The sequence below is a fragment of the Apodemus sylvaticus genome, chromosome 7, assembly GCF_947179515.1.
Source record: "Apodemus sylvaticus chromosome 7, mApoSyl1.1, whole genome shotgun sequence".
Lineage (NCBI taxonomy): Eukaryota > Metazoa > Chordata > Mammalia > Rodentia > Muridae > Apodemus > Apodemus sylvaticus.
In genome coordinates, this window is record NC_067478.1 from 62786680 (window position 1) to 62814241 (window position 27562).

Below are 27562 nucleotides of genomic sequence, written 5' to 3' on the forward strand. Positions count from 1 at the left end.
TGTGCTATTACATACAGAGGCATATAATAAATAAAAATAGGAAATGGGAGTTCTAGGAGGAGAGGACCCAAGTTAGGTATATGCAAAGAAGCATGGCCTAAGGCATTCAACCAGGCAGGTGGCCTCTAAGTGATGAAGACTGGGATTCTTGTTCCCACCTCACCAGCTACTCATCGGGCTGCTTGGATTATTAGTTGGCCCTATATACTCAGACTGGGTGCAGACAGGCCATTGGCTCCCTGCCACCCTATGATATTGCTACTTCCAGGCCACCAAGGGATTCTAGGCTAGCCAGCGAGCACAGGCCCCCTTATCTGCAGTTTTTACAAGGCTTCTTTCTGCTGTCCCAGCCTCCATTAACAGCCTGACCATTTCCAGGGACCAGAGACCCATTCGGGTGCTCCCTACGATCCTGGCAGCCACCCTGAGAGGTAGGCGCTACTACTATTACCATTTCACAGATGCAGGAAACTGAGGCCCAGAGAACTAAAAGACTTGCCCAAGGCCCATCAGCTCACGATGGCAGGGGCGTTTCCCTGGCAATCCAGCTCCTAATCTTACCCCATCAACCAATCTTGTTAAACATCCCAGTGGTCCCGGTAACCATCAAAAGCTCATTCTGAGGACTGAGGCACTCAGATCCCTGGACTATCGCCAGCGACAACCCCAGTTACCTTTCTAGCCTTCTGGTGGATCTCACATCTAGACCTGCTTTCATTCCCCACAGGGTGAGTGCCCCCATCTCAGGCATCTCAGGTCACCTCTGGATGCAGTGCTACTTGCCTAGTGGGTGGCCTTCTCTCTAGGTGAATTCAATTCAATTCAAGGTTCCTGATGTTGCCTCTGCTCTCTTGCCTGCTGCACATTAATATTCATGTAAATGCAGTGAAAGAATTGCAGCCAGGCTTTCTTCCTTTGCCTAGTTGGTATAAGCCACTAGGAGTGCCAGAGAGCCCTCCTGGCCAGAGAGCTGTTAAGAGGGCTAAAATATGATCTGAAAGGCAGCCTGAGACCCAGCAAACTAAACTGGCAGTTCCCCAGGATGGCATGAGTGGTCTCTTATTCCACCTCCCTGAATAGAAAAGGATCCCAAGCCCGGGGCTGGGAAACAGTTTCAGGTCTCCGAGCAAAGGTGCAGAGCTTTAAAAACAGACCACTTCCATTTTTTTTTGGGTCCAGTTCTTCACTCAGTAGATGTCATCTAAAGTTCCTTTAGCAGTTTTGATGTGACACATGATTCCAAGCTAGCTAGGCAAACATCTGCTGCTCTGAGCCCCAAGGCGAGACGTGAAAAGGATCCCGTGCCTCTGCCTCAGGTCAGGAAAGAAGACCAGGCCGAGCAGGAGGCTGGGCCCCAGCCAGACTGCCCTGTGGCTAGCACAATCCTGTCCATCCTCCTTGCCCCAGTCATCCTCAGCCAACGCGTTCTCTGTGACCAGGTACTTAACCCACGCAGCTGACATCACCTGCAAAGCATGCTGGGGGAGGCACCGCATTCTTCAGGTGCTGCTGCCCAGCCCAGAACACAGAGAGCTGCCACTGGGGGAAGTGGTGGGGTAGAACTGCCACACCTGTCAAAACAAACATGCCTGGCTTGGCCTGCCAGTCAGGCAGGCACCTTGGGAAAAGCCAACATGCCTGTTGGAGATGCCTGCTGTGGTACCAACTGGAAGCTGGTTCTCCAGGGGGAGGGGGGAGGGGCATGTTCTGTGGGACCAGCACAGCATGCCCAATGGTTGGAACAGGATGGAGGCAACCTTGGGGACTATGCGGTCAAGGGCTTGGCATCAGGCAGGTCTGAGTTCTCTGCTCACCTCTGCCACTGAAAATATGAAATGGGCAAATGTGTTGGGCTCCTTGGGGACCTCTCTTTCCTATCTACAAAGTGGGGACATGTCTTGTAGGTCACAGCGTGGTTCTGAGGGTTCAGAGAGACGGTTCACACACGAAGGAGATGTAGCTCACTATGCTAAGCTGCCCATAGTAGCTCAGAATCCTCTCTGGGAGCGGTACCTGACACCCTCAATCACCTGAGTTCATGAAGAACATGCCCTCGGACATCTTTCCCATCTCCCACCTCCTGTTTCCCTTCCCCGCACCATTTTATCCTCCAGCCTCGCAATGCTCAGATCTCAGATGTCAGTCAGTCAGTCATGCCACAGGGAGGCCCAGGGAAGTCAAGAAGCTGCGAAGAGGCAGAGAGCTCAGGTGCACTGAGCCACAGGGGCCTCACACAGCCTGCCTGCTGCCAGGTGAGTCTGAGGCCCGGCTGGGCTTGTGCTATGGGGACAAAAAACCTCCTGGGCAATCTTAGCCCAACCCCAGGTTGGTCAGGCACCTCTGGGCAACCTGAGAAAGCAAAACTGACCAATCCTAAACAACCCTGACCCACAAGCCTCCAGTGTAGCCAGTGCCCAGTCCCCCATTATGTCTGCTGTTCAAAGACTTCCAGGCCCCTTGGCCCCTACTGCCAGCTCAGTACCTACCTCACCTCCACTTCCTCCACCACAACTGCCCCAACCAGCAGTTTATTCTGTCAGATAACCCCCATCCTAATAGTTCCTCTCCTGCCTCATCACTGCACAGACTCCACACCCACACAGGAATGTCTGTGACCCATCCCTCCAACACACTAACGGTTCCCACCTCAGGGCCTCTGTCATCACTACACAGCCTCCGGCAGAACACCACCAGCATGATAATCACTTCCTTACGTGTCCTGCCTACATTACCCCATTGGAAGTCAGCATCCTTGTCTCTTATTGCTATCTCTAAGCATCCAAGAGCGGCCAACCTTGTACTAGCTGTTCAGTTACTGCAACAGAACAAGCAAGCAAACGAGCAAACCAACACATGTCTCACACATCCTGTTTCCAGGGGAAAACCTAGCATGGATAATGGTTAACAGCACAGGCCTTGGGATCTGGGCTCATCCCTCACGTTGTCATGAATAGCCAAGCTACCTAACTTTTCTTCCTACAAATAAGGGGTAATAACATAAGCTACCCCTAGAGCAGTGGTCCTCAAGCTTCCTAATGCTGCAGCCCTTTAATGCAGTTCCTCATGTTGTGGTGGCCCCCAACCATAAATTTTCTTTGTTGCTAATTCATAAGTACAGTGTTACTACCATAATGAACTGTAATGTAAATATCTGTGTTTTCTGACGGTCTTAGGTGACCCCTGTGAAACGGCCATTCAACCCCCTAATTGAGAACCACTGCTCTAGACACTTACTAGGAGGGTTAAACATGACTTACAAAGTGGACCATAGGCCTCTACACTGTGACTATCCCATTGAGTCTTTCCCTCTCAGAATGAGAACCTGTTCATCTGCCATTCTTTCAGGCACCGCACGAATCCTGTCTTTCCCAGGAGCTATCAGCTAAACCTGCAGTCCAGCCTTTCTCTTCCCCAGCATCTTGGAAAGCTAGCTCTACCTATAGGGCTTCTGTGCCAAACATTCTGGGGATAAGTCTTCTGTTGTTTGGTTTTATCTTTTGAGATAGGGTCTCACTCTGTAGCACAGGTTAGCCTAGAACACATGGTGATCCTGCCTCAGTCTGCTGAGCACTTAGAATGACAGGGATGGACCACCATGCTTGGATCTCTGGAAATGAGTTTTGCTTTCCCCACTGCATTAATAATAATAAAAAAATAATATCGCTTTCCAACATTCCTCACAGCATCTAGCTAGCAAGTCATGTAGAATGTACAGTAAAACTTGTAGCACTTTACAGTTTATAAGGTCCTCATCTCTTTTGATTTCCACTTCATGAGGCCAGTTCTGTCAGGATTCAGGCCACACAGATGAAGAAACCAAGGCAAGAGGTCAAGAGTTCTCAAAGGCGTCTCAGCCAACAACAGTAGGGGCCTGAGCTGAGCGTACGTCCTAGTCCTTGGATGCCTCTCTCCATCTAATTGATGCAGCCATGCCCTTGGGATCACCCAGCCTGCTGGCACAGTAGGCATCTCACCATGGCGCTGTGCCTCAGTTGGTATGTCTCCCCAGCTCCCTGCTTTTCCTAGAAAAGCCACAGCTGTGGCTTAGGGAAGGGCCGAACTCAGCTGCCCTTAGATTTGTCAAACCACAGCCTCCACCCAGTTGCCAGCAGAGGGACCACTGTGTGGCTCTGACCTCTTGCCCTTGCCTTTGTTGGAAAAAACAGGAAAGGAAATCACTGCCTATTCCTTCTCTGTTCTTCTGGGGAGGAAGAGAAGTAAAGATGCACTGTTAGAAGAAGAAGAGGAGGAGGAGGAAGAGGAGGAGGAGGAAGAGGAGGAGGAGGAAGAGGAGGAGGAGAAGAAGAAAAGAAATTAGATATCCCAACAAGCTTGTCCCAAGGAACTAGAGGCCTCTAATTAGCAGGAAGTAGTTAATGATAACATTGGCCCCTTTCCCCTTTATTCTTTTTTCTCTCCCATCCAGTGTTAGGAGGTTGAAGAGGTGAGAGGAAAGGGGTGAAGAAGAGTAGAAGAAAGAAGAACCCACAAATTAGCCAAAGACAGCTACAGGGCAGCAGTTTTGGTTTAGTTTGCTCAATTTAAAAAAATGGCGAACATGTTTGCCGAAGGAAGGAAGGAAGGAAGGAAGGAAGGAAGGAAGGAAGGAAGGAAGAAAGGAAGGAAAGAGGAGGAGGAGGAAAGGAAAGAAAAAGAAAAGAAAAACACCAGACCCCAGGTACAAGCTTGTCTCTCGGGAGGCATAGCCGGAGGACCAGGTGTCCACTCTCCTTTGGCTATGGCAAGTTTGAAGCCAGCCTAGCCTGCATGAGACCTTGTCTCAGAAAACCAAAACAAAATGTATAGCCCAGCCCAGACCTTGGATTAGCTGTATGAATAACAAGTGCCGAGTTGTCATCTGATACTTGTGTGATCCTGAGCATGTTACTTAATCTCTTTGAATCCCAAGTATTTGGTTTGTAAAAATATGACATCACCTTCTGCTGCCATGAGGATCAAATGAGGAAACAGAGGTGTAAGCATGCTGGATTCTAGAGAGTTCTGTGTCTTTAACGTGTCACCATGACCACTCTTAAGAAGGCTTGCCCCACAGTCTCTAGCACACCATGACCGTAGGTCAGCACTGAGGATGATTCTGGGCATAAAGGAGCTTGGAAGCTTAGGCTTTTGGGGGATTCCTTGCTCTGGAATTTACCCTCTTACTAGTTAGTGTTCATAAAAACTAAAAGGCTCCTTAGAGTTTTGAGCTTCTGGATTACATATAATTTTAATCATTTCTCATGATTTATTAATTTTGTTTTAATATACCATCAGTCCTGGAGACCACCTTCTATTTCAGAGTTCTCAGGTTTGATTTGATTGGTACAGAGAGGAAAGGATACATCCTGACTCAGAGGAGAAACTCTGTAAGATAAACATGTATACTACTCTCTAAAATAAGTCTTGTATACAAGACTGTACACAAACACCCTCCATAAACCTCTATTTGTACTGAGACCATGTGCAAAGGTGAGGTTTCTGAGTACTTCTGAGGCCTATTTCCCCATGGGCATCTTGTCTGATGGTCCCTGATACCAACAGGCAGGCAGGCAGTCCATGTCCCTCCCAACAGGGTAACAACACTTTTCTTCTACCCTAACCGACTCAAATCTGTGTCCAGTTCTATAACACACATGGAAGGCCACTCTGCCTGAGGCTGAGAGCTCTCTCCTTGAAGATGGACATGGTTAGTGAGGACCTATTAGGTTTTATTTCATATGGCCTCCTCACTAAGTTTCATTATATCCATCTCCCTGAAGACATTAGACTCCTGAAAGGTAGGGCTTGCATCACATTATTTAAGTGCTTTCCCCTAGATTATAGTAGGTCTTCAATAAATGTGCACACTCCTGTGCTAACTGCGCCCTGCCTATAACCCCTTTTGCACTTTCATGGAAAGATGCTGAGTTCTATGGCATCCAAGGGTCTGCCTGTTTGTCATTAAGGTGTGTGTTCATGTGCTCATTCATTCACTCATTGACTCATCCTATGTCAGGTACTGTGGAACAGAAAGTGATTCCTAGGGCTGCAGAAATGGTTCAGCAGTTAAGAGCACTGACTGCTCTTCCAGAGGTCCTGAGTTCAAATCCCAGCAACCACACGGTGGTTCACAACCATCTGTAATGGGATCTGATGCCCTCTTCTGGTGTGTCTGAAGACAGCTACAGTGTACTTACATATAATAAACAAATAAATCTTTAAAAAACACAAATTTAAAAAAAAGTGATTGCTAAAGATCAGCAGCACTCCCAGCAGAAGTGTGCACAGAGGGTAACAGACACAAAGGCCTTGGTTAATTCTTAGTTATACTTTTGGCAGATAGCAGAGGCTTTCCAGAGAAAAGGACAGTTCTGTTGGGTCTTAGAGAATGGGCAGGAAGGCCCTGGGAAGAGAAAGGGAAGAGTAGAGAGGTTGCAACACACACCCTTGGTCTACAGAATTACCCAGAAGATGGACCTCTGGGCCTGCACGTGGAGGGTTATCTTCATGTTAATGGATGTGGGAAGACCTGCATTTATTGTGAGTGGGACCCTTCATGCAGCTAAGCATGAGCATGCATTTTTCCCTCTGTTTCTTGACTATATGCAATGCCTACCTTCTTCAGGCCCCTGCTGCTGTGCGACTCCATGATGGACTGTTCCCTTGAACTGTGAGCTGAGATAGAAACCCTTTCTCCCTGGAGTTGCCTTTGTCATGGTAACTAAGACAGCTTCCCAGGAGGCCATTTATCTCACAATGGCAGACCAGACGGCTAACCCTCCTCAGTCATAGCTCCTTCAAGAGGGAAAGAGGACCCAGAGAAGAGGTAATAGCCAGGGCATGGAGATGGCATGGTACCTCTGTCTTAGGGAAACCAGGCTTTCTTGTGGAGGAGTAACAGAACACAAGCAAGCAGGGGGAAACAGAAGCTCATCCCAGATGAGGTAATCTAACAAGAACAAGTAGATTTCAGATGGTAGGAAGCAACCTGGAACCAAGAAACCTCCTCTAGGCGACCAGTTGACTGTCTCCCCCAAAGCTAGTGGAAACTTCCAGTACAACAGTACTCAAAGCTACCTTCTGGGTATCAGAGGCATCTCCTAGCCATGAGAAAATCCATCTGTGGTCCCACTACTCATCATTTCCCAAAGTTGCCTATCTGGGCCTAGGGCAAGTCTATATGCCCGGAGGCCATGGATGGGCTTAGCTGCATCTACATGTACCAGGGTAAATTCAGACTGTCTCTAGGTCATGGAAAATGTCCAGACTACGTGTGAGAGCTAGAAATAGCCCCATCAGCCACCCTACCACACAGCAAGTCTCAGCCCTCTGCATTACCAGAGTTTGTTTTCCTAGTCTAACAGAGCCCAAAACACTGTAATAAGAGTTGTGTTTTCTTTTCCACTCTTCTGGGAAGGGAGGTAACAATGACAGCCACAACACGTGCTCTGTGTGCGCCTCTGAGCGCTGCTCCCCTCAAGTGTCAGCTCTGCCAGGTAGGTGGTGGTGGTAGCTTCAACAGGGCTGAAAAACCAAGGTTCAGGTGTCTTCAGGTACATGGCAGAATCAAGCTTAAAGCCCAACACAGCTGAGTCCAACCCAGGCCCCCCTTCACTAGAGCAAACCCTTCCTTCTGTATCAGTCACTAGAGAAAAGACAAAGGGAGGCAGTTTCCAGGAGCCAGTAAAGACCCAAGAAAACAAGTTAATTCCCTGCAGTATTATTAGGAAGGAGACACAGATGCAATCCAGTTAGACCATTACCTGCCTGATGTACCACCATCCAACTACCCGAAAGTTTGTCCAGACCCAGCCTCCCCTGGGACCCCCAACTTTTATTTTGTGACCCCTGAGAGGGTTCTGGAAGCCATCTTCAGTAGAAATCATTTAAAAAGCCTGTGGTAACTGGTATCAGGAAGAGGATCGTGCTAGGATAAAAGCTAGGACAGGGATTCAAGTGTGGGAACTGAGCCCACACCCTTGATGTGGGTGCTGTGAGACCGTGGGCACTCACAGCATGTTCTCTCTTGATCAGTCCCCCAAACCAAAACGTGATGTCATTGTGGATGCTACCTCCGCCTTACCTTCACATGAAATTAAGCACCTAAGCAACTCTGAGTTTGACCTCCGTCGCCCCTTACCTAGATTACCGCATACGTCTTTTGGCTGGGCTCCCAGCTGCCTGGCTGTCCCCTTTATATTCCTCTTCCCCACCAGAGGGATCAAGCGGAAATATGTGTTTGCTACCCTGGCCCCTGAATCTCTCAGGGTAAAGGGCCTCCTTGGCTCAGCCTTAGTGTCTCTCAATTGTTCCCACCCTCTTCCTAACCTCTGCCCCAGTCATGCACACACATCCTTTCTCAGTACTTCACTGAATGCTTGTGTTGTTACTGTGATCATAAACACAGTATATAAGTCTTCCTCAGATGGTCCTCTCCCTCTGCAAATCCCTGTAGATTCTTTAGAAAAACCCAAACAACTCTCTCTGATAACTTCAGGATGAGTCAAAGGTCTGTCCTTTGGGCTCACCAGCTCCTCCTCTTCCTCACCACCACCACCACCACCACCACCACCACCACCACCACCACCACCCAACCCTCCAGTGCTTCCCTCTGTCACAACTCTTAGAATAACTGATCTTTCTTTTCTGTCTCCTGCACAAATCTCCTTAGAAAAAACTAGCCAGGTGGGTGGTGGAGCACACCTTTAATCCCCAGCACTCTGGAGGCAGAGACAGGTAACTCTCTCTGAGTTTGGAGCAGCGTAGTCTACAGAGGGAGTTCCAGGACATTCAGAGCTGCACAAAGAAACCCTGTCTCCAAAAACAAAAACAAAAACAAAAAGAAAGAAGAAAAAAGAAAAGAAAAGAGCTAAGCCCAGAAAAAATACTGAGCACAGTGCACAAAACAGCACTGGGGTTTCTGCAGAGAAGACTGGACAGACAGACACAGACAGACAGGTGTGGCAGTACACACCTATAAGCCTGGCATGTGGGAAGCAGAGGCAAGAGAATCAAGAATTCAAAGCCAACAAGTTTGAGGTCAGCCTGAGGTACATAAAAGTGTGACTCAAAAGCAAAATAAAGAAGCAATAGCAACCAATAGTGTGTGGGCATCTCCCTGTGAACACCAATAGTATGTGGGCATCTCCCTGTGAACACCAATAGTGTGTGGGCATCTCCCTGTGAACACCAATAGTGTGTGGACATCCCCCAATGAACAGGGATCTATCCGTAAGGTGAAAGGACCTCAATGAGTCGGCTACGCAAAGGCCCCTCAGTCTCTGTGCCTGAGCTCAGTTACTGAGGGAGCCAATCCTTCTGCCGTGACCACAGCATACATGCAGTTAAACATGGTCACAATGAACTTTCTCAACCCTGAACACCAGTTACCACAAATGATCAGTGGGCCCTGGAAGCAGCCTTGTGGCTCTGGTTTGGGGTGAGGGAGGAGCAGGCAGCCAATGGTCCTTGGGCTCTGTGATCTATCATCTCCGATGAGGAGACACAGAAGCCCACACTGTGCTGGGTCTAGAGTATCAGCCAAGCTCAGCAATTCTGCAAATTCTGCTAGTTCTGCCCCTCTCATGATTTAGCTCTCCCTCGTCAGTAAGTTACTTCTTGTGAAATGAATTCTGTTTCAAGTTTCTTGTTGTTGCTTTTTTTTCTTTTTTAAGTATGCCTCACCTACTCCCTGGAAGACATAACGTGTTCAAAGAGCTTCTTGCAGTCAGTCCCATGCGAGGAAGACCTGATAGAAGTGAAACTGAGGTGGATACATGCAGCAGGTCATTCCTTGTGCTGAGGTCGGGTTTGGGTTGCAGATGCACAGAGTGGGCCCGTGGGCACTACACCCTTCCCATCTATGGCAAGGGAACAGGTCCCTTCTTCCTAAACACGGCTTGCCCTTTATCCCCCTTACTAACCTTGAGATCGAAGTGAGCAATTTTCTTTGTATGAAGGTAATTCACCCCATCCAGGATCTGCTTAATGAAGCTGGTGGCTTCTTCCTCACTTAACGACTCCTTCTGGGCCAGGAAATCAAACAGTTCTCCTCCGGACACTCTGGAAGACACCGGTGGGGTGGGCCAAGCCCAGTTAGTTGTATTTGTCCTGAGGCCTGGCTCATGGGTGCAGGTCTTACACCTGACCTGACTCTCACATTGTCTGGAAGGAAGGATCTCCCTTGCCCTGCCTGCCTAGAGCTTGGTCTAACCGGTACCTAACGCTGGCTTTGCTTCCATATTCTTTCTGTTGGAGCTCTGAGTAAAGAATCACTACAAGGGTGTTCCCAGAAAGGCCTCTGTTCATGCTCTAGGCCCAGCGTATCCCTTGTTATGCTGAATATTACCCTTTTTTCCATAAAAAGCAGGCTGTGCCCCATTGCGAGTCACATTTCAGATACAGCAGCAGTATGAATGCTATGGCACAATGGCCTAGCACCTAGCTAGCTAGTTGGTGACGATGGGGCACACATGCCCATGGCAGAAGTCAGAGGACAACTTCCTGGAGTCAGTTCTCGCCTTCCAACCATGTATGATTCAGGGATTGAACTCAGGTGTCAGGCTTGGGGCAGCAAGTGCCCTCAGCTCTTAAGCCATCTCCCCAGACCCTGACTTGGCATCTTGTTTATACACATGAGCAAGTGCTAGCTGTCCTGCACATCCAGAAGGCAGGGAATGATAAGTGAAATTTTGCATTAATAAAAAAATGATCTCTTGAGAATTTGTTGCAGCTACCAGACCAATGAATAACAACAATCCCCTCATACACGATTCATGAAAGTAGAAACCACAGACTACAGCGAGGCACACCGGGCCATGTAGATCACCAGGTAACAAAGTCCTAACTGTCCTGGATTCAACTAAGAATGATTTTCCCTGCTCTTGGTACTGCCCACTTGGAAGCTCTCTGAACCCAACGTCCGATCCCATGAAGTATTCTGCATTTGTACTGACCCTCACTCTGCATGCACATTCATTCGTGCACACATGCACGTAGAAGCAAGACATCAAGTCAAATGTCTGTCTCAAGTGCTCTCTGCCATATATTTTAAGACAAGATCTCTCACTGAACCTAGAACTCTGGATTCTGCTAAGCTGGATGCCTGCAAGCTCTTCCTGTCCTCTCTCCCCTAGTGCAGAAATCAGAGATGCATAGCTTCATTGCGAGAGCTAGGGACTTGGACCTAGGTCTTTATGCTTATGCAGCGAGTGCTTTACCAATGGAGCCATGCCCATCGTCTTCTGCATCACCTTTTAAAGTCCTACAGTTTATCCAGGCTTGGTGGTATGTGCTTTTAATTGCAAATGTTAGGAGATGGGGACAGGAAGACCTTGGTGAGTTCCAGGATGGCCAGAGCTACACAGAAGGATCCTATATATCATATATAAATTATATATATATATATATATATATATGGTTTCTTTAGCTTTGCTTAGTTCTTCTGTAACTTACAAATAATTGCATGAAATATGGTGTGTATAAAATTAAAATTACACAAGTATAGTTTCAAGCACTTGGACTCGTGAAAAAAAGCAGAAGGATTGTCACAGATTCGAGGCCAGCCCAGTGCATCCAGCCACTTCCAGGACAACCTGAGATATAGAGCAAGACCCTAACTCAAACAGGACAAAACCCAAAGTGAAACAAAGGCAAACTGGGACAAAATAAAGGACTTGCTATTGCTGACGCCATGACTGGTAGGCTTGGGATACCCAGCCACTCAGCCTGTCTCTGTCTCTACCCTCACAGGGGCTGTGAAAGAAATAGCAGGCGCCCTGCCAGGGCTGGCTATGAGCTAGAATCCTCGCCACTCCAAGGGGAGCTTTATAAACACCCTAAGTAATCAGGGGCTTCAGGGAGCCTAGCCCATATGATAGACACACATATTAATTAAGGACCAAAACTTTCCCCTTCCCCTATCACCAGGGAATCAGAGACAGCCAGATTCCAAGAATGTACTATGGGCTACTTGTCAACCACATAGCACGGCATCACTCTATCTTCTCTGAAACCTACAAAAGAGATTACTTAGCACCATGGGTCTAAACTCTCTTTAAAACCCTTGCAATGCCTATTTTTATGTTTATCTACAGCACTAATAATTCTTCTAATAAGTCTCTTACCCAGAAGGACGATCTGCCTCCATGGTCTGGTGAACCCCAAACAGAAACCTTTCAGTTATACAGGAAGACCACTATCTATAAAGCAAGTTCCTCCTAGACAAGTCTCCTGGTGCCTTGGTCTTGAATTTCCCAGCCTTGAGAAGTGTAAGAAATAAATACCAGCTTGTGGTATTTTGTTATATAGCTGCTTGACGAACCCAACGTAGGATGTCTGTATTGAGTGAGGTGATGCTGTGATCAGAAAACCCAACAAACAAAAAGCTAAAACCATGGGAGTGGCTTCAGAAGTAGATATGGTGCTGAGGCAGATGAGTCGTGAAATGCATGCTGGGATTAGTCTTCAGAGTCCTAAGTGAGCCACAGAGGACGGTTCTGGGGAGGGGAGTCTCAACACCCTGAAAGTATTTAAGTGGTTCTGAATAGAACTTGGGGAGAAACACAGATGGTGACCCGCCATTCTGATGAGGTTTGCAGACAGAATGGAGGAATGTGGCTTCGGTCAGTAGAAGTATTTTATTACCATTCTTGTAATGAGATAGCAGAGAAATGTCACTGAATTTTGTTCATGTGCTAGTGTCTTACGAAAGGTCAAACTTGTGAGTGATGAGTCTGGGATATCTAGCTAAGAAAATGTTTAAGTAAAATGCTGATAAAGAAGTCTGTTCCTCTCAACACAGTAAAATGTAAATGTGTATGTCTCTGTCTGTCTGTCTGTCTCTCTCTGTGTGTGTGTGTGTGTGTGTGTGTGTGTGTGTGTGTGTAGACAGCTTGCAGGAGTCAGTTCTCTCCTCCCACCATATGGATCCCAGGGATCAAACTCAGGCTTGGGGACAGGCACCCTTAGTCACTGAACAATTTCACTGGCCCAAAGAGAAATATTTTAAAATAAAATAAAAAATAAAGAAAATGTAAAAGTTTTAAGTTTTTCCAGCCTATTCCTACTGGGAAGAAAACCATGAGAAACTCTGTGGCGGAGTGAACACAGGTGGGGCTGAGATTTGCTTGATAAGGAGACTTACAGGGATCAGCTGTCCCAAAGAAAGCCAGGTGTTATTCATCAAGGTGATTAGTCAACTGTATAAAGAGCCTATTGTCCAAGACAATGAGATAATGGTTTCAAGTCACCTCAGACTTCATATAGGGAAAGAGCTCCACTCCTGTCACAGGGCCACACAGAGGTCTTGGAGGACAGGACCCTATCAGAGGAAGAGCCCCCACTGCCCAGCACCGGCTGGTGTTGAGCCTGTTGCTTCCTGAACTCCAGCACTCAGCTCATCAGTCACCCCCACCCCCACCCCCACCCCCCACTCCCCACCCCCCACCTCACCCTCCACCCCACCCCCACACAGCTCCACTGTTTCCTACAGTGATTGCTCTGTGCCACACAAAGCTGTGTGGGTGTGGCTATTTCCACTTGGATTTCAAAGGATGCCTCAGAGCCTGGTGGGCCCTGGAGGGAGAACTGTGTGTGTGTGTGGGGGGGGGGGGGGGGTGGAGGCCAAGGTGAAGAGCACCTACTGCAGCAGGCAGGCAATCGGTCACCTGGAGACTCCAGACCAGTGGACCCACAGGTGTACATACCATTCTTGTCAGGAAGAGCCACAGCCAGCCAACTCCAACCTGTGAGGGTTATGGTGTAGACTACTCAGAGCAAAGTCAAGAGGGCAGGGTCACCCAAAGCTGTTATGCAGGAACTGTGCCCTGGTGGGGCTGAAGGGCAAAATATTGAGCCCAAAGTGGCCTTAGACTCAAGACCGCCACTCATTTCTTCTTTCTCACTTCGCTCCTTTGGAATAGAGAGGTCTACACTACTCCTACCACACACGGGACTTTAAGCCCACAGTGCTTGTCGGTTGCTCCCATTTCAGCTGAAGTATAGTTTGCTCAGGATCGATCCCCTTGGCTCTCATCCATAACTGACCTGGACGCGCTCCCCTAAGATGCTGGCTTCTGTCTGTTGTCTGTTTTGCTTTGTAAGACAGGGTCTTTGCAGCTCTAGCTGGCCTAGAACTCTCTCTGTAGACCGGGCTGGTTTCAAACTCACAGAGATCTGCCTGTCTCTGCCTCCCAAGCGCTGGGATTGAAGGCGTGTGTCACCAGGTCTGACTTGCCACCAATGTTTAAATTCTGATGCTGAAATCAGTTCAGACTCTTAAGACACATGAATTTTGGGAAGAGGAGAATGGGGTGCCACAGTCTGAAAGGACTATGACAGACAACAAAGAGGAGCAAATGCTAGACCTGACTGGCTATGACCTGGTGACTCATTCCCCTGCTTTAGGAAAGCCGTGATTTTCCCACCTGAAAAAGAACAGATTGGGCAAGATGGTCCCTAGAGCTTCCTCTCCTTAGTTTTATAAAATATGGCCTCTTCATGGACTCAGGATAATCTACATATGGTCCCCAACTTACACATAAATCCTCATACAATAATCTCTAGAAAACTACAGGATTTGCCCTTCCCAACATTTTCTGCGCCTCCATAATGGTGCACATGAGTGTCCTGGCCTGTGCGCACGCCTGTGTGCTGAAGCCCTCTCTGTCTAGTCTGTTCAGCAGTATTTAGCCACTAAATGTGTGTGGCTACTGAGCACTTAGAATATGGCCAATGTGACGAAGAAACTCAATTTTTAAATTTCATCTAATTTTATTACAAAAACTGATGAAGTATAAAATTTCTTCATTAGATACAAGTTTACTGTTTAAATAGAACTGTTGTTTACTTTAACCGGGACATTGAAGTCAGTATATGTTAGAGTCAATAAAATTATCTTTAACATCAGGTCACCTATTTCTTTTTACTTTTTCAGTGTGGCTGCTAGAAAATTTAGAATTGCATTTGGTCAATATTCAATTTTATTGGACTGAATAAAGAGAGCCCGTGAGCTATGCATTAGCAGTCGCCATCTCTGGCTTGTGACTGTGGCTGCCACATGACCAACAGCCTTTCCTGCTGTGATGAACTGCACCCTCACAGTGTGAGTCAAAGTAAACTCCTCCTCTCTGGAGTTGTTTTTGCTGGGACATTTTTCATCTCAGCAAGAGGGCTGGTGTTTATTTTAGGTTGGGGGAAGGAGGACACAGGTGGGACAAGCCTGCTGTCTGTTAAATTTCAAAGCTGGGACAGTTTAGGTACTTATTTAACATACTGAAATGGACAAGGCCTCCAGGTTCTTCCACCGTGCCACAGTCCCTACCAGTAACAGGGTGTGGTTGGCATACTGCACCTTCTGCCCTCAACTTTCCAGCCCAAGGGCTGGGTTGCTCTTCTCCCAGAGGCTCTTCTCTATATAGTCCAGACACTTTGGTTGCCCGTCCTCTTTTGTATCTTTTTGTACCTTTGGCCTGCTGGCTGTTATACTTGGTTCCTCTCTCCCTCTCCTCACACGGTTCAGGGACGTGACCATCCTCGACTCTCCCAGACATGTCTGCTTATTGCGTGCTCTCCTGCACATCTAGAATAAACATTTTCCTCCACCATACCCAGGAGCAGTCATGTCCTTTCCTTTTTTGATTTCTTTTGTTCATTCACTGTTCATGCTGCTGGACCTCTCTGCTGGGCGTGGCCCATAGGGGCTGAATGGATGTTGGAGATCAGTCTAGCACAGCATTTTCTGTGTCTCACGGTGACATCATCCAGCATCCTGTCCCCACCATGACTTGTGGAACCTCACAGTTGCTACAAGGGACACCTTGAGTCTTGTCCCAGGAAGGATTAGGGTGGAAGTCCAGTCCTTCCACAACCTTAACCTCAGGATGGGCTGTACGCAAGTTCTTGGATGTCAGCTTTTCTTCGTGAAACAAGAGTAAGACTTCTTGGCCACCTTCAGGTGGGGAGGATCTCTGATACAAGGCTGACTCAGAGCTGGGAGACCTTCACAAGTCCTTGCTAAGTCCTAGGTACAGTGTCACTGCAGGGGTGCAGTGCTGGAAGAGGTCTCAAATAAAGTTTTATTTAAAGTTCACCATTCCTTCAATATGCCTTGTGGAATATTCTCTCACTTGACCCTCACATCCACCTGGAGGAATGCAGGTTTCTTCTCTCTCCCCTATTTAGAATGAAACTGAGGGCCAAAGAGAGCAAGTGGCTCCCCCACCCCCAACACACACACACAACTAATGAGTGACAGAACCAGGACTAAAGCCACATCACCTGACTACAAGTCCTCCATGGGCTCCTTTATTCCTGCCCTCTCCACTTCATGTAGCCCAAGTGTCTCAAAATGAGGACACGTCAAAGCCACCCAGACACTGACCCTGACACGCCTGTGCAGACAGCCTCCATCACATCAGGCTATATCTCTCTCCACATAGACTAGTTTGCTTCTGAAACACCTCGTGTGCAAAAGCCATTCAGCAGAAGTTTGGTGACTCAACTAGTACAATGCTTGCCTAGCATACAGAAAGCATAGGTTTGATTCTGTTTCATAAACTCCATGTGGGGGCACACATTTGTAATTCCAGGACTCAGGAGGTAGAGGTAGGAAGATCAGTAGATCATGGCCAACCTTGTCTACATGGAGAGTTTAAGAGCTGACAAGGCTACAAGACGCCCTGTGTCAAAACAAAACAAATCAAACAAAAACATTTTAAAATGGAAATAAATTAAAACACTGATGGGGGGCTGGAGAGACAGCTCATCAATTAATAATAAAAAAAAAGTGGCTGTTCTTCAAAAGGACATGAGCTTGTTTCCCGGGACTCATATGGCAGACCACAACTGTCTATGCCTCCAGTTCCCGGGGATCTGAAGCCCTCTTCCAGCCTCTGTGGGTACTGCATGCATATGACAGATGTACATCCGGAAAGAGAATAGAATTACACATAAAGAGAATAGAAGTCAAAGGTAGCCGCTTGCCATGGCGTCTCTACAAGCCTGCAGACAGTTCTTACCGAGAGCCTCTCATTTCTAAGACCTTTGTCCTGGGGCATTTTCCATCTCCTTCCAGGCTTCATTTAGCCCACAGCTCAGATCAAATCCCTCTGCCAAAGGCTAAGTAAGGGTCTGGTCTCTTCTCTTCTGTAATAGTGTTCTCAGGGTCAACCCCTTCTCCCTTGCAGGTTAGTACACCTGGTGAAATGCTTTCCAGAGTTCCTCTGGTAGTGTGTATAGAAATAACCTGCACTGCCGGGGCGGTGGTGGTGTACACCTTTAATCCTAGCACTTGGGAGGCAGAGGCAGGTGGATTTCCGAGTTCAAGGCTAGCCTGGTCTACACAGTGAGTTCCAGGACAGCCAGAGCTACACAGGGAAACCCTGTCTTGAAAAAACAAACAAACAAACAAACAATAAATAAATAAATAAATAACCTGCACAGGCAATGATGGAACAGTAATGTTGCCACAGCTCTGAGCCCAGGAAACTGCAGCACCACCTAGGAGCTCCTGCCAGGGCATTGCTGGATGCAACCCTGGAATCTAGGAGGCCCCCAGGGCATTTAGAGCTACAAAGGGGCATTCTGCACATATGACATGAGTTCAGCTATTATGATTTTGAATATAGTCCTAGAGCTATATGGAAATCAACTTACACAGACAGCAAAATCTTTCCTGATCCCCCCTTTAATCGCCATGACCAGAAACAGGTGCTCCTAAGAGATGGGAAAAAGACAGCTGAAAGGAGCAGGAGTCGGGGCATGGCATGTCTTCTGATACTGGCCTCTTAGGCAGAAATTAACAGTAGCACCAAACCAGACAACAGCTGCTAAAGAGGTCACTGCGACCAGAGTCAATTGACCCATCAAAACTGCAAGTGATGGGCTGGGGAGATGGCTCAGTGGGTAAGAGCAATTGTTCTGTAAACATGAGGACCCAAGTTCAAATCCTCAGCACCCATGTGAAAAGCCATGTGTGGCCATGCACACCAGTAAGCCTAGCACTGTGGGAGGCAGGAATGGGAGCATCAGCAGGATCTGCTGGCTGCTGGTCCAGCTCCAGATTCAGGGAGAGACCCTATCTCAGGGAAATAAGGCAGAGAATTGCAGGGCACTGGATGTCCTCCTCTGGCCTCCACACACACGTGCACATACTGAACACAGATATGTGCATGCACACATTATATACATATGGTGACACACATCTATAAACTCATACATCTGTCATCCCAGCACTGAATAGGCTGAGCTGGGAGTGTCACATGGTCTAGAGCAGCCTGGACTACATCAGTGTGATGCTGTCTGAGAAAAATGCCAACAAATAAACAGGTAAATTCTGAAAATGAATGAGTGGACACTAACACACAATCTCTAACCACTGGGCAAACCTGCTGCCCAGAGAGGATTCAAATGCCAAGAACTTCTGATGAGCCCAACAAGAGTCACCAAGTCCAAGAAAAACCTTCTGAATTACTCCCTTAGGAAGCCCTACCCAGGAAGTCCTTCTATTGGAAATTCTCCTCTTCCCCCAGAAGTCTTCCTCTCCTGGAAAGTCTTCATATGCCCCAAGAAGTCTCCTCCCCTGAGAAGTCCTCCCCTGGGAAGTCCTTAGAGCCAGCAAGCATGGTCTGAGCATCGTCTTTACAAAGTTGTCTCTTTTCTAATTTCATAAACCCTTAGTATTCCTCAGCCAGATAGCCCAAGCACAATGAGGCAACCTGGAAGCAAAGGAGACAGAAACTGTGGACAGCTGGAATTCAACAAGCACAGTAAGTCCTGGGAACACCTGTATGGGGACTGATATTACCCATGGTGCACCTGCACTTACAAGATGACAGTACAGGCTAGTTATGAGCCCTGCTGGGAGAACTGGAGACAAAGCAGAAGCATCTCACACCCCAAATGCTAGGGTACCACAAACAGGGGGAAATGGGATATTTTCCCAGAAGTTAAAGAAATGCCAATTAGGAGCCAGAGGCAGGCAGATTTCTGAGTTCGAGGCCAGCCTGGTCTACAGAGTGAGTTCCAGGACATCCAGAGTTATACAGAGAAACCCTGTCTCGAACCAAACTCAAACAAACAAACGCCAATTAAAATGACAAGATACTGATTGGGAACTATAAAGATGAATAAAGAAAGACACGAGTTTTAACCAGATGTCCCACAGATGCTGAAGGCAAATAGAAACACTGTCCTGTCGCGGCATCCTTTGGAAGTCAAGTCACCGAGAACCTACACCTGCCTACCTTTAACTTCATCCTCCAGTCCTGGAGTGTCAGCTGAAATAACTAATTCAGAAGAAAAGGGGCAGACCATTGGGAAGAAAGAGTTTGACAAGTAAAGTCTGGAAAGGATACAAGCTGGAAAATTGTTAGCAAATGCCCAGCAATCGAGAAAAGCTGATGTGTAATTTAATGAAACACGATACAGTTATTTAAATGGAAAAAGGGCTATATATGGAATTTTGTTAGTTGGAGGAAAAAGTGGAACAGGAAATTGCAAAATTATATACAAAGTGATAAAGATTGAGAGGAACCACAGAGAAACACAGTAGCTGTGTTTGTGCTGGAGAGTTACAGATGCCTTTCCTGGTAGCTCCTGTGGGGTTCTGGTATTTTGTTTGTGTTTTTTTGTTTGTTTTTTGTTTGTTTGTTTGTTTGTTTGTTTTGGCGGGAGGGGGGATGATAATAGATAGTTAAAGAAGTGACTCTGGACTTCCCAGGAAGATTGGCTTGTCACTATCTGCTGGGAATCAGGATGCTAATTAGTGTCCCTTAGCCTTAGAGCACACCATGTGGAGCGTACACAAGACTTACCATCCCTGGGGAAGAGGAAGGCTTTCATCGGACTCCTGTCTGGGTCAGGGAGACACAGACAGTAACTAGTTCATTTTGTAAAGGGGTCCATAGAAGAAACGAGAGGAAATTGGGATTATTGGCAATTCTATGCACTTAAACGCAGAGGTTGATAAAGCAAGAATCAAATTCGAGAGGATGCAAATTCTCTAAATTAACTAGTTATATCTTCCAAGGTATAGGTAAGTCTTAAACGTCAGATAGCCCATTCAATCTGGGGGCAGGTAAAGGACACTTCCTGGTTCACGGGTGACTTTCCCACAGTCACAAAATCAAGAAATACTGAGACAAACACCCCACTCCTCTGTGGATTGAGGATGTTTACTAGATGTTACGAGGCTCAGAACATTCTTGTCCTGGGGTCTTGCTGATTAGCAGGCTGGATGAGGCTATGGTGACTTGTGCCACAGCCTGACTCAGACCCTACTACCCACTGGCTCCACTAGCTCAGGGACGTCAGAGTGGCCAACCAAGCTGGAGTCTTGGCATCACTAAATTCCACCAGCCACTGTGAAGTCCTCAGCCATCCCAAGGCTTCACCAGGTATGTGTCTGTGTAGATGGCAGTCTCAGCCTTGCTACTTCCCAGCTATGGGATGTTGACCTTCTTGGTGTTCTCATCTGTAAAATGGGTATGCTAAGAGTCTCTGGAACTGTATCCCTATGAGGGTGAAATAAGGTGAACTGAGAGCATAAATACTCTCTCTGGGTTAGTGAGACTCCTTTAAGCAGGACTGAGCAAGATGATACACACCTTGCAAATGCAGGAGTACAGCTAGGCTCTTTATTTTTTTATTTTTTTATTTTTTGGGTTTTTTTTTTTTTTGGGGTTTTTCGAGACAGGGTTTCTCTGTATAGCCCTGGCTGTCTTGGAGCTCACTCTGTAGACCAGGCTGGCCTCAAACTCAGATATCCGCCTGCCTCTGCCTCCCAAGTGCTGGGATTAAAGGCATGCACCACCACCGCCTGGCTAAGCTAGGCTCTTTAAATAGTAGCTATGGACCGGTAAGATGGTCCAGTGGGTAAATAATAGCTATCACTGTAATATCACAAGTATTAAACACAGTGCCAGTGTAGCGGAGTTTCCCCAGAGGAGGACTAAAGAAGGGTTTTGTAGAGTTGGAAGGATGTTCATTCCTCCTCTCTTCGAGACAGATCCCTCTCTGACAGCCTCTGCTACCCATGGTACCCTCTGCTCCTGCTCTCCCTCACGAATGCCCTTCTGGCAGAGAAATAAACCAGAATCACTGGTTTCTTCTCTTTGATCTCCAAACTCTAGTGAAAGCAAGATTAGGTCATTATTTGTTACCCTGGCTACTTAGCAAGCTCACCCCCTGCGATGGCTTCATTTTAGAAGAAGGCCGAGGATAAGGGAGGCAGAAGGAAACCTTCTACAGCTAACTGCATCTTCTCTGGGCTGAGCTGCGTTCTGGCTGCCCATCCCACTTCCCACGCCATGGGTCCCGGCGCCCCACTCACAGCTCAAGGATGAGCACCACGTCGGTGCGGTTCTCATAGACGTCGTGCAGCGTGATGATGTTGGGGTGCAGCACCTGCCGCAGGATGCTCACCTCCCGCTCGATCTCCTCCCGGCACACGCCCCGACGGCTGGCCCGGCTCTGCCTCTTCTTGATGAACTTGGCTGCGTACTCCAGCCCCGTGCTCTTCTCCCGGCACTTCTTCACGATGGCAAACTGGCCACTGAGGGGATGCAGACACAAACAAGTAAGGTGTAGACACTGGAGAAGTGGCCCCCGTGGTCAACCACCGAGACAATCAGCAGGTCATTTTACCAAGACAGAAAAGTGTGTCACTGGCCAGTGGCCCTGCCAGGCTGACATGTAGTGACTCAGGTAGAGCAGGGAACTGAATTCCCTTCTATTCCTACAGGATCTTTACATTTTACTAAGAGGAATGTTAATGTTGTTGTTTCCAGCATACAAAAGTAAACACTAAGGCCCTGGGAAGTACTAAGTTGGTTAGGGTGACATGCCCTTGTCCTTGCAAAGCCTCATCTAGAACCCAGGTCTATACTACCAGTTAAACTCACAACATCCATAAAAACAGGCTGGGTTGGTGAGGATCCTGATTGGGATGGGGGCGGGGGAAAGGCCACTTGCCAAGTTAATCATCATCAATCATGGCGTGAACAAGGAGTTGTAAAATTTGGAAACTAGGGCACAAGGAGAGGTGAAGTGACTCATAGAAGAGTTAGCGACAGAACTGGACATCAAAGCCAGCTGCCCACAAAGTGTCTCAGGTAGTTACTGGAGACATGACCTGGCTCAGGCTCTTGGAGACAAGGACCATGAACTGGTGATCATACCAGAGACCCAGACAGCCCTGAGTCAGCTCCCCTAAATGCTCTGAGGGCAGCCTGTGGCTCTCCATCTCAATTTAGGCCTTGAGCTGGGACAGACATAAATCCCTAGTGACTGCTAGTGTCCCCTTCTTACCCTCTGAGGTCCTTCCTCTCAGCCTCCCCATGTTGTTCCACCTCCCCCCCCCCCAATGCCTGAGTTGCTCAAAAAGATTTATTGTTCTGATGATGGCCTAATAAGGGGCCCAATGGATCAAGAGCCCTGATGCACTTTCTTAGTGGCTCTGGTGTAAAAGTTACAGTTGTGAGAAACTCTGGGCAAATGCCCAACCTTGGAAAATGGCATTGCATTTAAAGCATCCTATTTTTAGAATGTCCTTTAAAGAGACGATCTTCTAAATGAACTGGCTGACACAAATAAAATGGAGCTAAACAAGCCGTTAGCCAACAGCTAAACAGCCTGTCACAGCAAGCACTTGAGAGATGTCACCAAAAGCAAATTCATTCATCTCTCCACCTTTGCCCTTCACTCAACACCGTCTGAGCATGTGCCCTGTGCTGGCTGGTAAATAACAGGGAACAAAGGCAGCGACAACAGGTGCAGAGGGGGCCCCCACCCCCAAGGGGGGAGGTCCCTAGGAGCTAGGCTTGGGGTCAAATTTATATTACGTGGACCGCTAACTCTAAAGTTTCAGCAATCCGGGCTCCATGTATTGGCTCTGAGCTGTCCACACAGCTGGGGGCTGACACAGGTGGAAGAAGGCCGGAGTGAGTACATTCAATGTGATCTCTGACACAGAAGGCCACTGGGAGCCATTTTAAGTCTTGGGGACATAAGGTCCCTGAACGGGTGCCAACAAACATTTGACAAAGCTTTTGGTCTCTGGTGGCCTGAAACTTAGCATCAGGGCCACATAGTCCTTTCCTTCTGGTATCTCAAAGGCTGCTGACAGGACTGGCATTTCCGAGTTCCGGTAACTAACCCCCCCTGCCCCCTCCCCTCCGCCCCCCAATCCTCAGTAAGTTGATAGATGGAGAAAGTCAAGCACAAGGCCTTTAAGTTGCTTGTTTGTATACATGCAAGTGGGTGGTGGCACAGGAGTAGGTTTGACACCCAAATCCTCCATCCCCCCCACTCCCACCCCCACTCCCACCCCTCACCCCCCCACCCCCACCCCGGGTGCCCAGCTTCAAGCCACACTATGCAATGACCTGGGAACAGAAGTTACAAAGCAGAGCTAAACGTTTCAGGTCACCTTGACACCTCATCTCCTTGGTCTTACAAGGGGCATGGAGACATCTTTCAGTCATGTGACTGAAAAATCCCTTAAGCTCTCAAAAAGTGACTGTGTGCTTTTTGCCTCTTGGTTTCTCCAGAAGAATGCAAATGAGATGCAGGTGGGCAGGCGGGTGGGCGGGAGACTCAGTCAGGGCCAACACAAGGCAACAGCAGCCATCTTGGGGCCTTTCGTCTCTCCTGAGGGATCCTCAGCTCAGGCTTTGGGAATAACTGGAAGGAAAGCCACAGCCTCGGGCTACCTTCCCCTAGCCTTTGGCTGTTAGGGGGGAAGAACAGAGAAATCTTTCCACTAGGCCCAGGATGCAACGAATGGGGTCTGGAAAACTGGGAAGGTTTCAAGGTTAGACAGACCTGCTTCAGGGACTCCATTATGCCATCATGCAGGCCAGGCCTCTACCTGCTCTGAACATCCTTTTCCTGACCTATGAAATTCGAGCCATGAGTCACTGGTAGACAGTTGCAAAGGAAACGTTTGCACCATTGGCTCACAGTCCGTAGGAACAGCTGGCATAGACGAGGACTGACTAAGAGATACCTAGGGTTGGAAGTCACTGCTTCAAATGGTCTGGAATGTGTGGCCAGGGGATCAGTGTAATTTTAAAAGCGCCCTTCCCCCTGGTGCCAGTGCACACCCAGATGTGGGGATGCTCTAAGAAATTAGTTGACTCTTTCTATTGCAGAGCAGTAGTTCTTAACCTTGGCAGCATTCTAAAGCCCCCTAGGAAATTGTAAAAATGAAGGGGGTCTAGATCTCAAGTCCAGAGATTCTGAGTTAGGTCTGGGCTGTGACCTGGAGATGAAGATACTTAGCTTTTCATCTCATTCTGGTTTTGTGTTTTGATACAGAGCCTTACTATATAGTTCAGGCAGGTCTTAAATTCATGATCCCTGTGCTCTAGCTTCCTGAGCACAGGAACCCCTGTGTGTAGCCCCTGGGTGACTCTCTTAGATAGCTGGGCTGGGAACCATAACTTAGAACAGCTTTCCTTTATAGGTGAAGAATCCCATTAGGTTATCTGTGGCCTTCTTAGTGTCACTGCCCAGGAAGCCTTTTTGAATCTGGTTCCATTTAGGAAGACAAGAGGAATTAGATGGGAGAGGAGGCTTTACTACGTCAGGGTCTGCTTAGGGAGTATAACTGCTGTGATAGTGATCTACTATCAAAACAGAGGCGTAGGTTTTTCAGGAGACGCTGAAAGAGCTTCTACTACCTTTATCAGTATCAGCAGTCAAGCTGCTGGCCTTGTTTTGTTTTGTTTTTGGTTTGTTGAGACAGGGTTTCTCAGTGTAGCTCTACTGGCTGTTCTGGATCTCACTCTATAGACCAGGCTGGCCTCAAACTCACAAAGATCTATCTGTCTCTCATACACTACCACACCTGGTTCATATTTTCTGGCTTTATGCAGACCGTGGTCAATATTCTGATGAACAGTGTGGGTGGGGGGATTGGAGAAGTTAGAGAGATGGAAATGATATCAATATTTAAATGAATTTTTTTTTCCTTTTTTTTGAGAAAAGGCAGGTTTCTTGATGTAAGAGTCCTGGCTGTCTTGGATCTCACTCTGTAGACCAAGTTGGACTCAAACTCAGAGAACCACCTGCCTCTGTCTCCCTAGTGCTGGGATTAAAGGTGCAGGCCACCCCTTCCTAGGTAAAGAGAGGAGGTGCTGGGGATTTCACCCAGGTACTCATACATGCAAAGCATGCACTCTGCCACGGAGCTGTATCCCCTAGCCATTGAAATTCTTAAAAAAAAAAAATCCTCTATGTTTGTGGTGTGTGTGTGTGTGTGTGTGTGTGTGTGTGTGTGTGTGTGTATGTATGTACATAGAAAGAGGGGAAATTACTCTAGGCTTTGGCAGTTCACATGCACAGTGGACTATTCCATGGTCATTGCACAAAAGCAGGATCTGAGGTAATCTTACTATACCCATCAGAGGGCACCCGTAGACTCAAGAGCAGGTCTTTGTTCATGAAGGCTCTATAGTCAGAAGGTGAGGTTCCCACAGTACACAAGCAACCACGTTAGGATATGGGGGTGAAGGGTAAATAGTAAGGGCTCCTCTAAGTTAGGACAGAGCCAATCAGTGTAAGATACGGGGAGAGAGCAGAGGCTACCCAATCTTGGATAGAGCCACACCAACTCAGAGACCTGCTAACACTTCTGTCAGAAGACTCCAAAGAGCCTGAGACAACAATGAACAGAATCGAAAGCGTCCCCTTCATTCTCCATAGTCGCATCTCTGAGCTGGTGTTGGGAGCCCTGAGTTAACAGGGCTGAGTAATCAGTCACAAGCTGTTGTCTGTGCCTTGCCAACACACTCTCATGCAACTGTGTCAGGAACACCTCTTCCCAGGCAGAGGGCTCAGTTCCCCAAGTCAGAGCCTCTCCATTAACTGACCATGGCTCCAAGCATCCTATTTAGTCCCCTTGTCCTCAGTTTCCTCCATTTTCAAGGCCAGGGTTGGGGGTAAGTGTGAAAAAGCTGTTCCACCCAACTTGGAGGGTGATTTTGGAAGTCATAATATCTGTGACAGGACTTGACTGCCCAGCTGAGAAGGAATGAGGTGTTGGCAGGTGGGAACTTGGTGCCTGAAGCTGGTACCAGTCATGTAGTAGGGTTTATCAAGGGACAGTAAATCCACAAGACACAGACGCTGCCATCCTTGCTCTGCCAACACGCTCTACACTCTCCTGCCACTGTGTCAGGAACATGCCCCTCTTCTCAGGCGAGGGCTCAGCTCCCCAAACACTCTGCACCTGTTAGGGCAGTGCAGGTCACCAGCGGATAGGCCTGGTTCTAGAACTTGGCTGGGCTAGATGCACCTCACAAGGGCTCCCTGTTATCTGCCCAGGAACCCCATTAAAAGAAGCATAGTTTTAGATCGCATCTCAAGGTTTGGTAATGTCCCAACCCAATACCCAATACTGCATGACTCAACCCTTTCAGATTCTGGGCTGCCAAGAGTGAATAATCCCCAAATGACCCAAATATCACACCATGAGATAGATTCATAAAGCTCTGTGGATACTGCTACATGTGCAGCTGCTCTCTTTAAAGGCTAATTTTATTATTAGCCTTTAAAGATAGTTTAGTTATTACTTAATTTAATTAATTAATTACTTATTTTATTTTATGTTATTCATTCTTTTTTTTTTTAAAGTATTTGAAGACGCAATCTTGGTTCCATTTTCTAGACCAGAATATCGGGAGAGTTGGAAAGATGGTTCAATGGATAAAATGCTTCCCATGAAGACCTTAGGATTTGTGATTGGATCCCTGGAACCCAAAGATATGCGGAAAAACAGAAGTGACTCAACAATGTGCATCTGACTTCTACACACATGCCCCCCTCCTATCTCATATACACACAGTAAGAATAAATAAAGATGTCAGTGTCAAAGAGGTGGCTCAATGGGAAAAAGTGCTGGCTATTAAGGCTCAAAGACACACACATACACATATACACACATACACACATACACACATACACACACATCATCATCATCATCACGCACAATGCATTAGTAACTAAATGTATTTCCTAAAGAATACTAAGGATTAGGAAATGTAAACAACATGACAGCGGTGTAAACACAAGTCCTTGCCCCCTGACTCCAGCTTCAGGGTTCACAAGGTAACTACCCTTCCAGGGGGTGCCAAGCAGTGGGGAGAGGGCCCACCCCAGAGGAAAGGTTTGGTTTGCAATACCGGGGATCAAATCCAGGGCCTCACTCATGCTAAGCAAGCACTCTACCACTGAACTACATTCTCCTGCCTCACGCATGGAGCAACATTTTTATCTCTGCCAGCATGCAGAGATAATAAAAAAAGCACAGTGACTTTTTTTCTAAACTAAGTTTTATTGTTGATGTTAAATTCTCAAAAGACAACTCAATCCTTAAGTCAATCCTGCTGCAAGGATAAAAGTTCCCACTGCCCGCCCACTCCCTCCTCTCGGCTAAGCCATGGTCAGTCAGACCTGTTCTGTCAACTCCCAGGGGCCAGGTGCTGGAAGTTTTGTATGTCCTATGAACACTGGAGTCTAACATATTCCCCTTCTCGATCAACTCTCAGGGGTCCATGAAGTGACTGCCCCAGAACCATCA

At 47.5% G+C, this 27562-nt stretch overlaps 1 protein-coding gene across 10 annotated transcripts in view; it reads right to left on the reverse strand.

Annotated features, from left to right (window-relative positions):
• Dapk2 (death associated protein kinase 2) overlaps positions 1-27562 on the reverse strand; it is a 113915-nt gene that overhangs the window by 28603 nt on the left and 57750 nt on the right. For 9 of the 10 annotated variants that reach the window (XR_007978783.1, XR_007978777.1, XR_007978782.1 and 6 more), the window contains exons 3-4: positions 21311-21532; positions 9903-10041 (exon numbers count right to left, since the gene is read on the reverse strand). Coding sequence is in view for 1 of the 10 variants with exons in the window: in XM_052187971.1 (XP_052043931.1) it covers positions 9903-10041; positions 21311-21532 (361 nt within the window). In the remaining 9 variants the exon portion in view is untranslated. Of the gene's footprint in view, positions 1-9902; positions 10042-21310; positions 21533-27562 lie in introns of those variants that run through there. The other variant, XR_007978784.1, reaches the window with a different exon arrangement.